The sequence below is a fragment of the Tasmannia lanceolata genome, unplaced genomic scaffold, assembly GCF_043159265.1.
Source record: "Tasmannia lanceolata isolate RefF3 unplaced genomic scaffold, GAP_Taslan_0.1 ptg000018l, whole genome shotgun sequence".
Lineage (NCBI taxonomy): Eukaryota > Viridiplantae > Streptophyta > Magnoliopsida > Canellales > Winteraceae > Tasmannia > Tasmannia lanceolata.
In genome coordinates, this window is record NW_027518695.1 from 1,566,110 (window position 1) to 1,580,677 (window position 14,568).

At 38.3% G+C, this 14,568-nt stretch overlaps 1 protein-coding gene across 1 annotated transcript; it reads right to left on the reverse strand.

Moving 5' to 3' along the window:
- Nucleotides 1-10,264: 10,264 nt before the first annotated feature.
- On the reverse strand, nucleotides 10,265-11,665 carry LOC143849451 (protein FAR1-RELATED SEQUENCE 5-like). The gene has a single exon (XM_077358458.1). It carries the CDS (start codon nucleotides 11,663-11,665, stop codon nucleotides 10,265-10,267), a length of 1,401 nt encoding a protein of 466 aa, XP_077214573.1.
- Nucleotides 11,666-14,568: the final 2,903 nt, after the last annotated feature.

A 14,568-nucleotide genomic window follows, 5' to 3' on the forward strand; every position in this document is an offset into this window, starting at 1 on the left:
GGTCCCCTAATGATGGGCTTAGGCTAGCGCCTTCATCGCCCTTACAATGAGGGAAGACTCTATGGTTTAAGGTATCTAAGAAAGACTAGGCAAGTCTTATGACAGAGGGGAGTGCTACTCAGACTAAGTAAGTCCCCTAATGATGGGCTTGGGCTAGCGCCTTCATTGCCCTTAAAGAATAATCTACTAAGCTTGTTATTTAGCTTTCCAATGAACGATTAAATGACATAACAATGCTCACAAAAAGATTAAAAGAAGGGTAAAACCTTAGTCAGCTTGGGTAATGATCAAACTATAATAACACTAGTATCATTCACAAGAATAAAGGAAACAATGGGGTTATCTACTATGGGAATTACTCAAACTTTTAAGCTTTATTCAATTTAATATTGTCAGATAATCTTATAACAGAGAAAGTCAAGGAATTTTAAAAATGTATATTCAATAAGATGGGCTGTATGGGATATTTGACTCATGAAAGAATGCCCCCTAGCTATTTGTCCTACCAAAAGAGAGTCTTTGACTCATTCATCTTTTCGTGGTGTTATTAAAGAGTCCCTGACTCATTTGCACCCATCTTTAGTGTTATTAGTTATGAGTTTCTCCTTTAGAGTTGTCATTATTCTACTTTGATTAGAGACTAACTCAGTCTTATTAGGGCTTTGCTTGTTTGAGATCTTAGATTCGTTTTCTCTGTTCTTGGGACACTTCTTTACGTGTTGTGGTTCGTCTCTTTGAGACGCTTGTTGTTTGTTCGGGATTTCCCCTTTTGATTTAGGGCTTTGCCCTAGTTTGTGGTTATGCTTGCGTGTCCCCTTGAACCCTTGAAGGGTGAAAACATTTAAGAATCCAAAAGCATTGGAATATTTTAAAATCCAAAAACATTTGAAAATTTTAAAAATGTCAAAAAACATTGAAAACTTTAAAAATGTCAAAAATATTAAAAACCTTAAATCTTTTGGATTGTTAGGTTTTAATTATGAGAGTTCGTTTCGAACTACGTTGGCTTGATCCTCTTCCACGAGGTACGTAGTACAGCTTGGGATGTTTATCCCAAGTCCAGCCAAACTTTTGTAAATAACATATTAAATTTTTTTTTGAATAAGCAAACTTTTAAAACCTCATTTTCAAAAAATCTTCCTCTAGAGTTAGGAGTTTCTCCTAGATAGAGAGTTTTAGAGTTAGGTTTTTCTTTTGATAGATTGTTTGTTTGTTTATTTGTTGTGTGCTTGTTTTAGAGTTAGGGGTCTGTCCTAGAGTTATAGGAGCGCCTCCGTCCGGTCAGTCGGCGATCCATATCGCCGAGTGATGACTAGAGTAGGATGCGTTAGTCTACCCTTTGTTTTCCTTAGGAAACACAGCCTAGTTACACATAGGTTGTAGGAACCACTTGCATTAGCCTAGGGCTAACCTGCATTTAGTTAGGGCATATAGGGTGTCCTAAAATCCACAATTCACTGGAATTTAAATAATCGTACAAGAAACTTTAATAACTGGTCCGGCCTTTTAGATCGAGTCTAAGATAGAGGGCTAGGTGTCTTAGGCATCATAGCTTAGAATAGGCGCGAAGAACTACGTTGCCTTGAATCTCGTGGAGGCGGGGATACGTAGGCTTCTTTGGATGAACATCAGACCATCCAAGGACTCGGGCTAATCGTTCAGAGTCTTAGGATTTGTTGTGCTGTTATTGTAGGATTTGATGTGTTTTCTTACTTTATTGTACTGATCCTATACCTTTACCTATAGCTTGCATGTGTTTGCACATCAGAACTTAGACACCCATTAGGTATGTCACTCATAACCTAGCTATGCTTAGGTGACACATCTTTCATTTTATGTTATGTGTGTTTATTATTTGTATTCTCAAAAAATGCATGCTTAGGTAGAAGACTCTTGAGGATTGTTCCCATTTCACATGATTTTTACCCAAGCTTCTTTGGAGTTAATGAAAATGGCATAAGGGACCAAGTGCTTGCACTCGGACGAATTGGGGGTGCTCTTCAGACCTTCTCCATTCGTAATCACGCACGAACCCATATATATTTCTGGTTATCCATTGCACAGAGGATTTGATTTTAGGGATCCATGGCATATCCATGGATGGCGACTCTGAGTTTATTTCAGGTATGTCTTGGTTTCGAGCCTTGTCTCCGGATCAAGACATATCTCTTTCTTTTTATATCGCCACTCGTGCTATGCTATGAGGGTGGCATCCGTTTCGAGAGTTCCTTGGCAGAGCTCTCATTCACGTGGAAGATCCAGAGGATGGTGTGGGGACCAGTTCCCTCACCATTGTATCTCGGATCGGGGTGCCACACCACTGTATTTTAAGCCGTTGGTGTAGCTAAGTTAGCTACACGTATGTGTAGCTTCACTTAACTCATATATATATATATATATATATATATATATATATATATATATATATATATATTTGCATTGTGTAGGTTGAGTTCTGCCCCATTATATTGAACTAGTTCAAGTTGAAATTTTGTGAAATTGGAGACATTTGCTTTTGCACAATTATCACATCTCTAGATATTTCCTAATCACAATTCACTCAAATCTATATATAATGGGAAAACTTTGGTGGTCCATCAGGTATAGATATGTACTGGAATTTCGACAGCAGTTTCAAGGAAAAGGTGAAGAAGCCCTTTCATTGTTCTTAGACAGAACTTTTATGGGGAGTCCTCATATTTTCATTTTCTTCTTATTTTCTGAAAGCAGATATACAGAGATTTCATGCATGAAAAATGGTGATAGAATCCAAAGGCTGCCCATAAGTATTTCTCAACAAGTCACGGCAATACATTAATAAAATCTTTGATGCCTAGTTTGTGAAGACAAAGACTTGTTAGACTTGGCCAATTTAATCAAATAACTTGTTGGTTCCATCACTGACTCTCATATATTGACCAATTTTGCTCATGTATGAGTTTCTAAAGATTAGTTTCTGCTGTTTTGGTATTATGGGCAAAGTTTAGTCCTTTGCCCATCTCATTGGGTGAGTGTTGGGAGTTGGGACCTTCCTAACATGATATGGCACACTTCCCTTGTCTTGTCATTGGTCCCATTGTTTGCTCTGATAGGAAGAATGGAAGATTTCCTTAGTCTTGAATTTGTTCAGTGTGGCTGCTTGCATCTGAGGTGGTGTGAGCTAGCATGGTAGTCTCTGTGATCAAGCATGTGTTGACAATGTTGGTCTGTGGACCCCGATCCGGAGATGGAGAGGGAACGAGTCCCTACATCCGTCTCTAGGATCATCCACACGAAAGGAGAGCTCTACCAAGGAACTCTCAAAACTGTTGCCACCCTCATAGCATAGCACGAGTGGCGATATAAAATGAGATACCTCCTGATTCAAGGATAGATCCTCAAACCGAGACGTACCTGAAATAACTCAGAGTCGCCATCCATGGATAGGCCATGGAACCCCAAAAATAAATCCTCTGTGCAATGGATAACCAGAAATATATATGGGTTCGTGCCTGATTACGAATGGAGAAGGTCTGAAGAGCACCCCCAATTCGTTCGAGTGCAAGCACTTGGTCTCTTATGCCATTTATTATTAACTTCGAAGAGTTTCGGGCGAAAATCATATGAAATAGGAACAATCCTCAGGAGTCGTCTACCTAAGCATACATTTCCTGAGGATAAAGTAATAAGCATACACAAAATAAAGTGAAAGATGTGTCACCGGAGCAAAGCTAAGTTACGAGTGACATGCCTAATGGGTGTCTAAGTTCTAATGGACATACACATGCAAGCTACAACTAAAGGTATAGTATCAGTACAAGAAAGTAAGAAAACATAGCAAAACACATAATCATAACAAATCCTAAGACTAATGACTAAGCCGGAGTCCTCGGATGGTCTGATGTTCATCCAAAGAAGCCTACGTATCCCAGCCTCCGCAAGAATCAGAGCAACGTAGTTCTCCGCGCCTATTCTAAGCTATGATGCCTAAGACACCTAGACCTCTATCCTAGACTCGATCTAAAAGACCGGACCAGTTATTAAAGTTTCTTGTACGATTATTTAAATTCCAGTGAATTGTGGATTTTAGGACACCCTATATGCCCTAACTAAATGCAGATTAGCCCTAAGCTAATGCAGGTGGTTCCTACAACCTATATGTAACTAGGCTGCGTTTCCTAAGGAAAACAAAGAGTGGACTAGCGTATCCTACTCTAGTCATTACTCGGCGATGTGGATCGCCGACTGACCGGACGGAGGCACTCCTATAACTCTAGGACAGACCCCTAACTCTAAAACAAGCACACAACAAACAAACAAACAACCTATCAAAAGAAACTCCTAACTCTAAACTCTCTATCTAGGAGAAACTCCTAACTCTAGAGGAAGATCTTTTGAAAACAAGGTTTTAAAGGTTGCTTATTCGAAAAGATTTAAAATGTTATTTACAAAAGTTTGGCTGGACTTGGGATATAAATCCCAAGCTGCACTACGTACCTCGTGGAAGAGGATCAAGCCAACGTAGTTCGAAACGAACTCTCCTACTACCACTAAAAGCAAACACTCCAAATGATTTAATGGTTTTAATGTTTTTCAAATGTTTTTGATGTTTTAAATTGCTAATGTTTTTGAGTTTTAAAATATTCAATGTTTTTGGATTTTAAAACTTTTCAAATGCTTTTGAAGTTTAAAGAATTTTCACCCTTTTGGTCAAAGACTTAAGGAAAAATACAAAGCAAAACCCTAGGGCCAAACCCTAGGGCTAACAGGGGAAACCCCTATACCAGGTAAACTAACGCCAAAGACGAGGGAATGATCTAAGATCACAAATAAGAAAAGCTCTAATGAGACTGTGCTAATCTCTAAAGAAGAAGAAACGATAACAAAACTAAAGAGAAACTCCTTACTCTAAAAAAAAACTAAAGAATGAGTTGAAGACTCCCTAATACCACTAAAAGACAGACGAGTCAAAGACTCGCACTAAAAGAAGGGTACTCTAACTTGAGACTGCGTAAGCCTCCTAAAAGGGGAAACTCCCTAATGAGACAAAGCCTGTCTCCAAATAGGGGTTCTATAAATGAGGCAAGGCATGCCTCCTACGAGAAAACTCCCTACCAAACTAAAGCGACTTCCCTAAGGGTAGGTCCAAAATGCGGCTTGTATCCAAAAGAGAACTACCTCCATGAGACAGAGTGTGTCTCCTAGCACAACTCACTAATGAGGCCACAATAGTCTCCTAAACGGAGGGATTAATGAATAAGGGTATCTAAAAGACTAAGTAAGTCTACTAGTTAAAAGAGGGGAGTGCTACTCAGACTAAGCAAGTCCCCTAAAATGGGCTCTTCTAACGAGACATAACTTGTCTCTAAAGAGGGAGGCTCCGGCTAGCGCCATCATGGCCTTGCTACAATAGGGATAAATGACTAAAAGTTATCTAAAGGAACTTAAGTACAACCTATCAAGTAATATAATAAATCCATAACTTGCCAGCTATCAAGTAAAATATTATTCATTTAACTTTTACCACTTAAAGGAAGAATGGTCAATCTAAACATAGCTCATAATTTAAGAACATCACATTCCCACCATAAAGGTAATGAACTTAGCTGAACTACTTATTTCGGCTTAAGGCAAACATTATATTAAAACAATAAGGCATTTCCTTATGCTAAATCTTTGAAAATACAGAATGAGCAAATTATGATAAAAGTTCACAAGACATGCCACTAAGAAAGATACAGGGTTAAGGTTGCCGTTGACAAAAGAGTTAAGGGTTACCAATATCAAATGTATAGGGCTGAACTAAAATTAAAGTGAAGTGGTGGCTGCCATGGGCATCACTATGCTTACACAATAGAATGGGGGCTCTTATGTGCTAACATAGGGGCTGAACTGTGCTTAAAAACAAAGATGAAATGTGCTAAAAATGAGCTGAACATGGGCTTAAAAATGCGCATAAAACAGGGGCTGGATTGTGAGTATCACTTACCCACACAACTACCCCTAGCTTAATAAATTCGTACCATTCAAACACGCTACAAACTGCTCAAAGAAATATCCAAAACCAAAATAAGAATAGCATCAGTTTTGAGCCATGTTGAAATTCCATGCCATTCCTCATAAGCAATCCATGTAACAACATAACAGAAATCATTTTCTGTCAAAACTTTGGTGACTTTTAAAACATTTTTGGATGGGCAAATTCCACAGTATTTTCATTACTATCACAACATCTACATATATGAAAGGATATCATATACTCCTTTTATCATGATCAAACGTCACAATATTACTCTCTATTACATTCATTCAAATCTTTGCTTAAAAAAATCAGAAAAATTCCAAAATAACATAAAATATTCAACCTGTAATTAACCATATGCCCAATAAAATTCAACAAGACAAATTATGCACACATCTGAACTAGAACAGGCCTGAACTAGATATTAATGTGAACACACAAAAACAAGCCTATGCTCAGTATATTTTGGAAAAATGGAAAAAATATAAACTCCATCCCCATACACAGACCTGCTACTTCCCCCCTAGAAACATGAATGGACTTGGAAAATTCTCCAATCAGACAAAATGATTTCCAAGCTATGCATATCTTCGAAGAACAGAATTCAAATACCCACTGCACCTGATCACACACATACATATATATATACTCAATCACCATTTAAAACACAAACTCGAACATTCACAAATATTTTCAGGCATATATGTACCTGCACATACACATTCACATATGACTATAACTTCGTACAAGAATAGATATCATGTATTCCCATGCTCGAGAGATATTGTACCCATAAACCTAGCTGTACATGAATTTTCTTCTGAGAAATAAATGCTTAGAAACCGAGACTACATGGGGAACAACATGAAAACTCAATTTATTGAACCAACAACCAACAGATCTGATAGAATAAGAAATTCTCAACAACTTATTATCACAGACATATTACCAAATAAATTAAAATTACAGATATGCAACCAAACGAAAATTTCATAAAGGAATTTACCCAATGTAAGAGATATTATCATAAATTTTCGTTAAAATCACAAATAGATGCTAGACAAAACAGAATTAACAGGACAAATTACACAATTCTAATTGAAAAGAAAAGAGGTCAGCTAGATCTTACCTTGTTTGAAGAAATCCACTACAATGCCTTGATTCCGTAAATTTGTGATGATCAAACCTTTTTTTCCTTGCAAGATTCCAATCGAAAGTAGAGCTCAAAGAACAAATTTGTTCTTATCTTATGTCTGCTTCTTCCACTTTGAAGAAAATAATCTAATCAAAGAGATTTAAGCTACAAATCTTTCTACCACAAGCTCAGATCGGAGCATGACAGCAAATCAGACATTACTAAGCTCAAAACTAAGGTTTCTCAAAGATGAATTTGATCCAAAGAATTTAGAGATACGGATCTAAGGTTTTATGAGGTGAAAACGAAGAAAATGTGCAAGATCGGTTAACTATGAGACCAGATCTTGAGGAAAATGAAGAGGTAAACAATTTAGGGTTTCTATAGATGAAAAATTACAGATCTGATGGAATTAAGGCTAGCTCTAGATTAGAATAGGACAGATCTGTTTGAAAGCAAAGAAAACTAGGAGTAAATCTGATAATAATAATAAAAATGTGCAGATCTATGATTTAGAGAGGGAAGAAATGGAATTAGAGAAAGAGATCTCAGATCTGAGCTTGCTAGAGATGGAATCCGGCCGGAATTCCATCGGAATTTCATCGAAGAATATGATCTTTCTCTCTCTCTCTCTCTCTCTCTCTTTTCTTTTTATATTCTCAGATCTGAGATTTCTCTCTCTTTCTGGAATTCCTCATGAGAATCCACCGGAGTATGATCGGAACTTTGGGGGGAAGATGATCGGATTTTACCGAGGGAGAAGAACAAGGTTTCTAGGGTTTGAAGGAGATGAGAAATTCTGGAACATGGCCGGAGAAGGAAAGATCCGATCGGAGAAAAAGAACAAAAAAAAAAAAGGGTTATGATTTGGGAACTTTGGGTTTTCTCTCAGCTCTCTCCCACTCTGCAATCTGCGAGAATGAGATTTTTTTTTTGATTTTTTTGATTTTTTATATTTAAAATGAAAGCCACTGATATTGACACTACCATACTGATGGGCGCACAAAATTGATAAGCGCACAAACCAGCCGCGACAAAACAGGCTATTTCAACCCCTTTTATATACAAATGGTATATTTACCTCCTTTTTCCCGCGGACAACCCCCTTTTCAGATGTTTCACCCCCCTTTTGGTCTGCATTGCGCTCACTCTCTTGACCTGTTTACTAAGCAAACAAGCTCGGATTTCAACAAAATTTTATGGGGATCTTGGTGAGACCCTAACCTATCGTAGGGTAGAATTTGGGATCCTAACTCATTGATTGGATAGGGCTTCGCACAAACACAACGAACTTGGGTCCGGTCAAAATGGGGTGTCTACATGGTTTTCCTTTTTATAAGGTGATCTTGTGATATGTGAGGTGTGATCCCTCTGCCAACAAACTTTATTGCTATCTCTTTCTTTACTCCCAAGAGATTAGAGCCAGACATGGAAAATCAGGTTCATATAATTTTTCAGGCCCTATCATCTTTTGAATTTGTTTATTTGGGGGTCAATGGTTCATGGTTCCTTAGGTGGAGACAAGCCATGAAGGCCACAGTTTTGGTGTTGGCAATTGCATTTTTAAACTATTTGAAATCTGTTTAGTACATACAAGCCCTTTTTTGAGTTGTTTAAAAAGAGAGGGTGGAGATAGTGTGGTGGTGTCTGGAGGAGACATGGATCCATATGCCACTTGAAACTAAAGGCACCATTTTTCCCCCTTTTTCTTGGTAAATTTCAGCTTACACAGCACTGTAAAGTAACATTGTAGTAAAATGCAAGCTAATCCAGCTTACAAACCTAAAAATGCACTATAATCAAACTTCCAAACCTTCAACTCTAACCTCCAAATCCTTCATCCTTTTTTATACAAAGTAACATTGTAGTAAAAAAACATCTCATTAATGTTCAAGTGAAATATCAGCTGAATCCTGTGCTTTCTTCACATCTCAATACAACTGAAATAAAAAACATCCATTTGTTTTTTCTTCACATCTCATTACAGCTCTAATAAAAACACAAAAATCATTAATGTTCTTGTGCTTTCTTCATTTGTTAGTGAAAGCCTACAAAAATTGACAAACATAAACAAAGTTGGGCGGCATATTTGGTCAGAGAGGGGTGTCTGCAACCTCTTGCAAGTATTTCACGGATCCGGAAGAAAATATCAGTCTGCCTCACAAAACAAAATGTCACTATAAGTAGAACCAAGATAAAAATGAATACAAGATTCAGCACAAACAGCAACATCAAATTCACAGAAACAGTAAGAGACTATGACACGAAACTGGATGTTTATTTGCACAACTAGATTTTTATTTAGGCCCTGTTTGTCTTGGTTTTTTAGAACTGATTGTGAACCCAAAACAATTTATTGGACTAAAAACTATATGCGATTCCGGTTAAAATGGGTAGAAGAGAGATGACAGTGACTTCAATAAAAACAAAAATTTTGATTCCAATAATCTGTTTCGAACTCACTATGGGTACTCAGAATCCAAAACTAACAGGGCCTCTTGTTCATTGATCCATTCCAATAATCTGTTTCGGCCTCTTGTTCATTGATCCTTTTTTTTTTTTGCATTGTGTAGGTTGAGTTCTGCTCCATTATATTGAATTAGTTCAAGTCGAAATTTAGTGAAATTGGAGACATTTGCTTTTGCACAATTATCACATCTCTAGATATTTCCTAATCACAATTCACTCAAATCTATATATAATGGGAAAACTTTGGTGGTCCATCGGTATAGATATGTATTGGCTGCTGCTGATGCTCCTTCCCTTTTCAAAGAAAAATCAACTGCTGCTGATTCTCCTTCCCTCCCCTGCATGTTCCAATACACCAACAATCTTAGTCAACCAATTTCTCAATGGATTCAAGCAGCAAACGAGCTTCTAATTTCTCAATGTATCACAAAAACGATTCAAAATTCCGTGATAACTTCAATGCATCACAAATATGAGATTATTCCCTGATGCCTTCAATGTATCACAAAAATGGGATTACTCCCTGATAAAACAATCACAAACTGGAACGAACTAGAAAAACATCAACTGGAGCAGCCTCTGGTGTCTTCAAAATGAAACATCGCAATTAAGATCTCTACGACAATCAAAGAAAAAACAAATAAGTACAAATCATTAATTCAATAAACTAATATGTCATAAAGATGCATGTAATAAAGCTCATTGATCCTTACCAGGTCCACTGCTTCGGTTGGTTCAATAAATAGCTCATTGGGCATATTTTTACACGTTGTCGTATAATGACCCCTTCCTCCACAGTTTTTACACGTCCGTTGCTTCGGTTGGGATTGAGAGACCTCTATTGGAGACTTAAACCTTGTTGCGGTTTTCGAACGACCCTTCGTCTTCGCGACATTTGGGTCACGAATAAATATCTCGTTACCTTCCACCAAAAAATTAGATTGCACTTGGCTGCCACTTGTTTCCACAATAGTTTCCTTGTCTTTGTTTGGTTCGTCACATTCCGCCACCCATAAATCAAGGTCTTCAGTCATCTTCTTAAAAATAGTCCTACATCTCTGATGTTCTTCTAGCACTCTTTGGAGCCTTGATGTGATGCACCATTTCTCAAATGCAGTAAGTTTGTTACTATCTCCTGTGCTTGTAGATTCCAAATGATTCACTTTATATCTAGCCCCAATCGTCCATCTATTTAACATATATTTCTCTGGAATAGCTGCTAAACCATTCTTCTCCGTTATGCAAATGATGTGTTTGCATAAAATCCCGTCGGTTTCGAACATAGCACACTCACATGAAACATTTATACCGTCGGATATATCGTAGACAACCTTGTACCACTTCCACTCCGGCTCATTACCCAAGCCTACCATGTATTCTGTCACGTATCCATCGTCACACACCAAATTTTCCCAACAATCGATGCTTCCCTTAAACTCTAATTCGAACTTCTCGAACATTGCCCTCGTGTAACGCTTCGCAGCATCTTCTTCCAATGTGCTCTTCGAAAGACATACATCATGTGATGCTTTAGACCTAGAATCTTCTTCAGCTTCCTTCTTCCGCCGATCGACAAGAGCATTGTCATATTGCACCACAAATTCCTGTAAAGTCGTACTCTGATTAACAAATCCATCAAAGAAAGCGTTAATGCTTTCGCTACGAGAACTAGATGTCATGCCAGCTGTGAATACATCTCTAAAATAAGCAGGAACCCAATGCTCTCGTAACTCCCACATTTTACCTAACCAATGTCTTTCATTAATATTATATTTCTCCGCCAACTTTTTCAATTCCTTCTCACTATGGCTCCTACTTCTTTTATAATACCAACGATTGTAATCTTTAGAAAACTCGCTATTTTCATCTCGTCTGGCGGGAACGTGCTCAACTAGATGCCTATCAATATGCCACTTGCAAAAGCGATGCCGAGTATTTGGAAAAACATGCTTAATTGCATTTCGCATCGCACCGTCCATGTCAGTTATAATACATCCTGGAGCTTTGTCGAACATGCATTTTAACCACTCCTTAAACAACCATGTGAATGTCTCTTCCATCTCATCTGCTAAGAGGGCACAACCAAAAAGTGTAGATTGTCTATGGTGGTTAACTCTTGTAAATGGGGCAAATGGCATTCTATACCGATTTATCTTGTATGTAACGTCAATTACAATCACGTCGCTGAAGATTCGATATGAATCTCTCGCCCTCGAATCTGCCCAAAATAATGATCTCAAGTTCCCGTCAACATCTAACTCCAAGGAAAAATAAAAATTCGGATCTTCTGCTCATTTTTCTTAGAACTGTGTTGCTACTGTGACTGCTTCATGCCCCATATTGTTGGCCCTCAATGCTCTCAAATGTCCTGTCACTTGACTTGGTGTGATAGCACTAATTGAACCATCGTTTGCAGCATAACTGCCTTTGCAATGCCAGTAGGACCAAACCCATCTCTACGAAGTGTGTTCATCAAATTCTTAACTGAGATTTTCTTGTGTAATGTATTGTGCGAATGGTGCAACCGTCTTTTAGTTGGAGACGTAAGATCATGACAATGATCGTCTATAAAGGTTCTCACCTCCCACTTCTCATCTTTTGTTAACTTGATTTCCATCTTCGCCTTACAACCCTCTCTTACAGTGCGACGCCGCTTCACTTCCCTATCTGTCGGTATCTTGTCATTAATTTTTTTCCATCCTTCTCTATCACAAACATATCTTCTCCGTATAATATCTCCTGTTGCCATCGACTTATTAGTCTTGCATTTCCTTACTCCAAAGCCGGTCCCCAAGCCATAAAAATTATAAAATGCGTATGCCTCTTCAGAATTGTCAAAGAGTTGCCCTACAAAAGGTTTGTTAACTGTAATGCTCCCACCCTTATCCTTATTAGGTGTCTCGACGGTACCAGTACATCCCCCCTCATTATCAACAGTAACTAAAGCCTCCTCAGCTTCCTTCTCATCAACAAACATTCCTCTATTCCCAATAGCTTCATATAATCCATCAACTTGCGACAGCGTATCATCAAAGGTAATTAACATATTCTCGTTGACCTCCTCAATTGATAGCCCCAACGGATCCATTAACTCTAGACAAGTTGCATACCCTTCGATGAAAGAAAAAAAATCACAGACAGATAGGGTGTGCGTGCTCGGTGGAGAAAAACTAGGGTTTTTTTGGGTTTGGATTCTTTGGAACGAGGCAGAGAAGAATACGTAAGAGGCCCTATTTCGTTGGCTTTTTTCTCATTTTAATGAACGTACGGTCCAAATCATCGTGATCCGATGGTTGAAATGAATAAGCGCCTAATTTTTAAGTAGGGAACACACGCCCTATTTACTCCAGGGTGTACGTTCTCTTTTCTCTCTCTCTCTCTCTCTCTCTCTATATATATATATATATATATATATATATATATATATACACACACACACACACACAACAAACCCCACTATTTATTTTGTACAAGTATGAATATTTTTTCATCATTGTTAAAGCTCAATGGAATTTTTTTTTTTTGAGACGGTAAAAAAGAGAATATATTAAAAGACGAACCAAGATGGTTCTAAGAAATTACAGAAAGAGAAAAAAATGAAAATACAAAATCAAGGTGGGAGATAATCAAACCACTCCAAGCTAGACCTAGAAATACCAATCCTTCCTAGGGAGTCTGCATCTGAATTAGCGGATCGCCTCACACGCTTAAACAATATAGAGGAGTCAAGAACTATATCATCAATTTCCTCGAAGAGAGATAGAAAACGCCACGGAGGAGAAGCCGCACCCAGAAGCCATCGGATAACATTAGAGGAGTCCCCTTCCACTATTACCTTATCTAACAAGGAATTATTCAGAAACTTAATCCCATAATGGACTGCTCTCACTTCCGCTTCATTAGCATCCGCTACTCCAATGGGGCCCGAGAAAGCCCAGATGACATCCCCCTTGGAATCTCTACATAACCCTCCAATCCCTGCATCACCGAGATTGCCAAAAGACGAACCATCAAAATTCATTTTTAACATACCGTTTGGAGGAGAGACCCATGATTGCTTGATTTTGGGTTTGCTAACCCCCTCCTTACAAATAATCTGCCAACCTTCCCATAGATCATATGCTGAGACAAAATGAAACAAAGGAAGCTCAATGGAAATATACCAAGAATAAACTAGTGAGGTCAATCATTGAGTAATCTCGTCTCAAGCAAACTTAACTCTTACCGATCCCATGATTATTTCAGGTGGTGCTATGCATATATGACCCGCATTCGATCGAGATGGACCGATTTCTTTATAATTGCCTACACAAAACAAAAGTTGGATTTTTTCTTCTTCCGAGACCATTTCACATGGGAAAATGGCTTTGTCTCCCGTCAAACCACCGTAAGATCATTTTGATGGTCCAGATTAAAGGGCTATTTTTTGGGCAAAACTCCTCCTAAATTAATCATAAGGGATTTGCTAGCCTCCTTCGCAGAAGCACCTTCTCACTCCGTCCTTTGCAAGTGACAACCGCATATGTTGACTTTTGCTTTATTCATTTAACTCATCTGCTATGTTTTTTCTGAGAATTTTTTTTCCTTAGAAATGTTTTTTTGTGGAATCCAAACAGGAGCCTAACTTTTCTCACTGTCCCAAATAATCAAAGCTGTCTGGAAAAAAAACCATTCTTTCCCCTTCTCACCTCCATCAGCTATTTCCTAATTCCACCCTCAGAAACCCTCACATAGATCTGAGACCCACTGCTCGGAATCTCTGACCCACCCTTCAGTCCAACGGGAATGCCGTATCTTGGATCTCGGCGGAAGCGAAGCTAAGAGCGCAGTTTTCTCTTCCTCATCTCTCTCATCTTCGTAACTTTTTGCCTCTTGTTGTTTGCTCTCTGATCCCTCCATCCTACCAAAAAAGAGGCTTATTTAGCTAGAAATAACAATTGAAGTAGGGTCTCTTGAAGATGAG

Coding starts and splice junctions, on each gene's coding strand:
- LOC143849451 (XM_077358458.1), bottom strand. CDS start 11,665: ATGGAAGAGACATTCACATGGTTGTTTAAGGAGTGGTTAAAATGCATG.